Here is a 6,723-nt window from a genome sequence, read left to right on the forward strand (position 1 = left end):
TCGGAGTGTTTAGGAGTGGCAGTCGATACCATTAGGTAAGGTTGGCAGCCATCTATGAAAATGAAATACAATTAAAAATATATATAACACATTTTTTTTTCATATTTTGTCTTAAGATCTGGTCATGTTACTCAAATTGATACTCAATTTAAATCATTCCTTCTAATACATTATTTATGTATTAGACCCTCTTACTCAAATGGTCCCATATTGTTTCGCAGAGCTGCACCCCGAAATATTTTAGGTAGTTTATTCAGTAAGCCTGAGCCTGCTGCACTACACAAGAGATGGACAGAAACTTTTTACAATATGAAACACTGGTATGTGTGCGGGGCACATATAGAGGAAAATGGCGTGTGTTCATAACAGTATTAGCTTAGCGGCTGCGGCTACTACTCTTGTCATAGACGTGAATAGCATAGCGGCTGCAGCTATAATTGAGTGATGGTTGGACAGTTACATAAGAAAACGCTATCCCTTACCTGGATGATCGCGAACGGCTAGCCAGACCAAGGTTAAGAAAACATTGTCCCTCGTTCATGAAAGATCTCAGATTCAAGCGTGGGGAGAGACTTACGATCATCTCCAAGTGTGATTTACGAAACTGTCGCAACTCATCGAAATTTGCATAGATGTCATCGCAGATTGATAAATCGGACAAAGCCATGGACGGGAGAACACGCTGCACCTGTCCTTATTTACATATGACACACCCGCAATGTATGCGGGTGTGGCCATCATCAACCAGTTTTCAGCATCAATTATAGCCTGAAACGGCTAATTAACCTTTTGTCATTCTCCATGAATTAAGATCACATTTGATCGTACACACGTTTCATGAATGAGGGACATTGATTCAATTCCATAATGTCGCTTTTCGAACATTACGCATTTTAATTACAATGACGCCAGTGTTAGTTATGATGGTGATGGCGACAGCGACAGTGTTACTGACCAAATTAGCGATGTTGACGTTTACCCTCCCCTTGCTCCCTAAGAAAGCTCTGACAGTACTGGCCCTCCCAGCTGACAGATAAGGAAAGGTACTGTATAGTGAGTATAATAAGTTATGTGAATGCACTTGATTGATCAAGATTAAGAAACTGTACTTGTGAACAAATGGCTAAGTGATTTGTGCTTTAATGTAATGGTAGCTTATAAGGCAGTATGTACCCTTCAAATAATATCTTTTAAACGATTTGTTTTACTCTGCTGAAAGGGGCAGCAATGTAAGTATCTTTGGAAGTGGCAGTTCCATTCAACAAGAAATAAAGAAGGTGTGTTCAAAATGTTGCCGGTTTGGCAATGATTAGGACAATAAGGTAAAATATAGACCAGTCTCTGCCTAGGGCCGCCAAATCATTAAAACCACCACTGGTGTGTGGCCAGGGATTACTCACACCAGTGAGGTGAGGTGTAATTCCCTGGCAACACGCCATCATGCACTAACCAGATGGCAAGAAATAACATAACTCTTCTTTCCTTTTTTGCCAGAAGAGGACACTGTTAAACCATGAATGGCAGAGGTCTATTCATTAATCTCAGTGGAATGCCGGGCAAATAGAAATGCTCTGAGGGTGCAGGTAGCCGAAAGGTTGCCGGTTTGACTCCCCAAACTGACATGGAAACCCATCCATCTGCCCATGGGCAAGGCACTGCAATTGCTGTAACTGCTTCACAGTCAAATTCATTTCTGGCCAAAAACCCCACTCTCTGAGGGTGGCTGAGGGGGAACTGGGATATGTTAACACAAACACACTTGTACAACTCTTGATCGTGTGTCTCTGAGTATGTGTAACAGGACAAATATTAGCTCTCCATGTTTGACCTTTCATTTGATACACACACAAAAAAGCAGTCAGACGGATTTACGCAAAGTGGCAGAGAAACACGATCAATATTAATGTCCTGCCTGCAGAATGCCCATGGAAACTCCTCTCATGACCGGCAGGTTGACTGGCAGACAGACAGATAAACAGACTGGCAGGTTGACTGGCAGACAGACAGATAAACAGACTGGCAGGTTGACAGGCAGACAGACAGACAAACAAGCAGTCAGACAGACAGAAAGACAGACAACTTGACAGGCAGACTGGCAGGCCAAGAAGTTGAAAGACAAACAGACAGTCAGGCAGACAAACATACAGGCAGACAGACAAACATACAGGCAGACAGACAAAAATAGAGGCAGACAGTCAGGCAGAGAGAGAAGAGCGGCTGTCCTTCAGCGCCCAGCCCTACTCTAACGCTTTTTTGAGTGGTTTTAAAACGTGTACCACCACATAATAACCAAACAATTTCCTTGGATGTTGTTTCAAGTACACATTTGTCCACTTCTGCTGTTCCAAATTCCCTGGGTTTGCTTTGATGAATCAGGGCCTTGATCACAGGCTGGATATCACAATTGGGAAGAACAGAGTTGAAGCAGAAGCAGACCCACCAACAGATCAGTTACAACAGGTCAGTTACAACATGTCAGTTATAGGGTTGTAATGACATGGTCAGGGAGTCCCACCAACTGTGAGTTTCTGTAGTCTAGAGGTGAGAGGATGAGTTCCTGCCTGCTACTTCCTGTATGAGGTGAGGCTGTAGTCTACTTCCTGTATTAGTTGAGGCTGTAGTCTACTTCCTGTATGAGGTGAGTCTGTAGGTGAGTCTGTAGTCTACTTCCTGTATGAGGTGAGGCTGTAGTCTACTTCCTATATGAGGTGAGACTGTAGGTGAGTCTGTAGTCTACTTCCTGTATGAGGTGAGGCTAAGTCTACTTCCTGTATGAGGCTATGCTATAGTCTATAAATGTTGCAGAGCATGAACTTGCGGTAATATTTATGGTGTGTTTTTCTTGATATTATGCCAATGTATTTCGTTCACTGGAATGGACATAGCAATGATGTCAAAGACGATGTAAAGATATGACAGGGCCAACGATTTCGTATAGAGATAGAAAGACCCAGAACCTGGGGAACACAAGAAGTGAGAGCCAGACCCTCTCCAGGAATCTGGTAGGAGTCACCAGGCATGATCAATGTGTTGAAATGTCTTCCTTTATTCAAATGTAATTCTCTAGACCAATATTTGACCATGTTCTTCTGTTTTTAGCAATAATTGAAGTTTGGACTGTGTGGTGTCCTGAATGCTCAAAATAAGGGAATGTATGAGCCCATCCCTCTGCTTCCGAAACACTTCAGCTAACATCCCTCTATTATTGCCATTTCTAGTGGTCAGAAAACTAAACCCTCATAAGTTCATAATTTAAAGGAACTGGAAAACAATGGTACGTTTTGCCATTAAATATACTCATTCAGCTAGCCCACCACCATCTGATAGAAATGTATGGAGTTAAGATACTTTTTTTTATACAAAAAAAATGTAATGTATGGAAACAGTTTTAGACAAGATGCAAATCATGAAATTCAACTTGTGCGACAGACCAGACATCATGTCATATCAAAGTGATCAGGTGTAATGACTGGTTTTCTTCACCAGAAGGCATGAAACGTAGCTAAACCGTTCAAGTAAACACTCAAGAAAAGTGTTACAAAAGATCTGTCATTTGTAACACAAATAAAAAGGAAATAAAATGTTTTTTGAACAAAATATGAAGGTGGCCGATAATAAGGTCCAGTGGGTCATAATAGGGGGTCATGTTTTTTAACCACGTCGCCAACCAACTTGCTGAACATTTTCATATTTAGCCTGACATTTTAGAAATACTAACTAATGATATTTCTAGTTAACATTTATATGTCACTAATAATCACCAAACATTGATCAAACAACTTGATCAAATGATTGCTTGGTTAAAGATATATTTCAAAACTGCTGTTGGCTCTGCCCATAAGAGGGTTTCAAGCTATCCTGGAAATATGTTTCAAAAATAATGCCAAGGAACTTTAGTGTGGAACTGTGACACCATGTGTTCAGAGGTTACGCACGCACGCACACACGCACGCACGCACACCCCCAACCGCCCCCCAAGGGGGAGGTGAAGTTCATTTCATTCTGATGGAGGACATTCCTTGTGTACAATGGTCTTAGGTAGTGTACTATATAGGGAATATGGGGCTAGGGCTCTGGTCTAAAGTGGTGTACTATATAGGGAACAGGGTGACATAATACATGGTCCAAAAGACACAATGGGTCCATTCAGACTTAGGTTGACTTAGCAAGGCCTTTAGTCAATAAAACACAATGAGTGAAAAATGAACAAGAGTTACATTTACTGAGGCATGAATATGGCCAATCACAGCTCCTGTCAGAGTGCCACAAGGGCTGTGTGTTCTGCTGATTACAAGATTACCGGTTTCCATTCTCCAGTCTTTATCTCCAGCGATGACGCTCAGTGACGTGGGTTGTCAGTTAATTCTCAACTGTCAGGGACACTGCTGCCTGCTCAGTTACTCTGCTAACTTAAGGTGTATCAAGGACACAACCTCATCCTTCAAGGGAAACCAGATGTTCTGTAGTTGGTTATATTGAGACGTCAATTTTGGTCCTATATTTGACAGTGGGTTGCAAAAGTTATATATTTTTTCTTCTTTTAATATGGTGCTCTATAGATGTGGATTTGTATACATTATCCTATACCAGTCTGGTAGTAAATGTAGGTTTATAATACAGCACTTAAGACCAGTCTGTGTTCATTTGACCATTGGAAAAATAACTACTGATTGGGTTTGATTGAATTGAGCTCATAGCTGCAGTGAACAGCAATGACACCAGTCAGGAGATAACACTTTATCATTGCAAACCCAACACAGCCACATAACCATAATGTACAGTACATTTAACATGAAGAGTTAACATACATTATTTAATCATACCTTTAGTTTGTTTCATATACATTAAAACTAGTACACAAATAGACTCCAAATATACAAACTTAAATACAACGTTCAACTGCTGCGTACAGCAATATTAAAATGGAATGTTGTGTGTTAGAGCGATGTTACATCATCAAAAGGCGACTGGAAGACCAGGGGATGAGGAATGGGGACGGATGTCAACACAACAACATGTTCTGTCGGTACACACCTGCTTCCCTATTGGCCCCCTATTCCCTATATAATGCACTGCTAGAGACCAGAGCTCTGGAAGTCATGCACAATAGGGAATAGCGGGTCATTTGGGGAACCATTTCATCTTTCTATTGGTCCAGGTTCTTTAGAACAGAACTTAGGATACAGAACCGTAGATATTAGCAGCTTTGCCTTCTCCCCAATGCAGTCACCAATTAATCAATCAACCAGACCATCTTTTAACCAATTAATCAATCAACCAATCAACAGCTCAGCCACTCCCACCAGCAAACAACCAATCCTGTGCTCTTGGTGACTGAGTGAAACGGTGAGTAGGCTGTAAGGGAGGATTTCATATGGGCTCTGTAGTGGGCTAAAGTAGTGCACTTGTAGGGAATAGGGTGCACTATTTAGACAACAGGGTGCCATTGGGGAGGAACCAGAGTTCCACCTACAGCCATCAGTGGAGAACAAGTCAAATCAGGTCGAATGAGACAAAACACACAAGTGCAATAGAGAGAAAGACAACCTTACTGACATACTACATCCTCTTTATCAAGGCACCTTAAAGAGCAAACCTCCATCTCTCTCTGACAGATGAGACATTCTAACAACACCTCGACAGACAGACAGACAGACACCTCGACAGACAGACAGACACCTCGACAGACAGACAGACACCTCGACAGACAGACAGACACCTCGACAGACAGACAGACACCTCGACAGACAGACAGACACCTTGACAGACAGGCAGGCAGATGTGTAACAGAGCAGGCCTAAAAGAAATGCCTGTGCAGGGCTGGCAGAAACTAGAAGCAACTGGTTGTCAAGACTCGACTCCAATTTCTGGCAACCCAAGTTGACTGAAGGTGAGGATGTCTTGAGGTGTGTGTGGGGACGGGGGGGGGGGGGGGGGGGGGGGGGGGCTGGCAGTAAAGCAGCCTGAGCCATGTGCAAAAATAACTTGTCATTTACGATGGGGGAGGGTGAGGGCGTTCAAGTCCATCTTAGGCCGAGAGGAGGCTGTGCGCGATGATTCTGAGGGAGACAGAAGCACACAGTGTTCTGGGCGTGGTTTCTCATTAGCTGATGGACACATCCGCTGGCCTATAGATAGGAGTCCATAGAGGGGGCGTAGCTGAATCCCAGGAAGGCCTCCGCAGCCTCTTTAATACTGGCGCTGATGAGGGAGGAGTCAGGGGAGCAACCCACGGAGGAGGGGACTGGCTCGTCTGTAAACTCCGGGTCGAAGTGACGAAGATCGTTAGGCCCCGTCTGGAAAGACAGCGAAAACAGGGGGAGACAGAGGGAAGGAAAAGAGAGGGAGGGAGAACAAACTATTAGGATGAGAAATACCACAGTTAAAGTACAACCTGGCGCTGGCTAATGTTAGCAGGAATAGTTAATTTTTAAAAGGACTGTGTCAGGAGGAAACGTACCACATTGGGATTGAATGGTGGGGTGAGCTTCTTAGCCGTGAGGTCATCCCAGTTAATCGGAGAGAAGAAAACATGGTTCTTGATCTCCTCCTGAGAGAGACAGAGGAAGAGAATTAGATGAAGTCCAACTAATTCATAAATACTAATGAACATAAAACCTATATCTACAAACACACCCACACACCCATTTGTATGGCTATCCTCATGGGGACCAGAAAATAGAAATTGCTCCCTTGCCCTAATCTTAAACCTAAACCTAACCC

The 6,723-nt window shown here is 43.0% G+C and overlaps 1 protein-coding gene across 5 annotated transcripts in view; it reads right to left on the reverse strand.

The window, feature by feature from the left end:
• Positions 1-4,722: 4,722 nt before the first annotated feature.
• sgk1 (serum/glucocorticoid regulated kinase 1) overlaps positions 4,723-6,723 on the reverse strand; it is a 34,760-nt gene continuing 32,759 nt past the window's right edge. For all 5 annotated transcript variants that reach the window (XM_029114657.2, XM_029114658.2, XM_010883082.5 and 2 more), the window contains 2 exons: positions 6,461-6,550; positions 4,723-6,296 (listed from right to left, as the gene is read on the reverse strand). In XM_029114657.2, the coding sequence (XP_028970490.2) occupies positions 6,129-6,296; positions 6,461-6,550 (258 nt within the window). In that variant the 3' untranslated portion in view covers positions 4,723-6,128. The remainder of the gene's footprint in view (positions 6,297-6,460; positions 6,551-6,723) is intronic.

This window comes from Esox lucius, chromosome 18 (genome assembly GCF_011004845.1).
Source record: "Esox lucius isolate fEsoLuc1 chromosome 18, fEsoLuc1.pri, whole genome shotgun sequence".
NCBI lineage: Eukaryota > Metazoa > Chordata > Actinopteri > Esociformes > Esocidae > Esox > Esox lucius.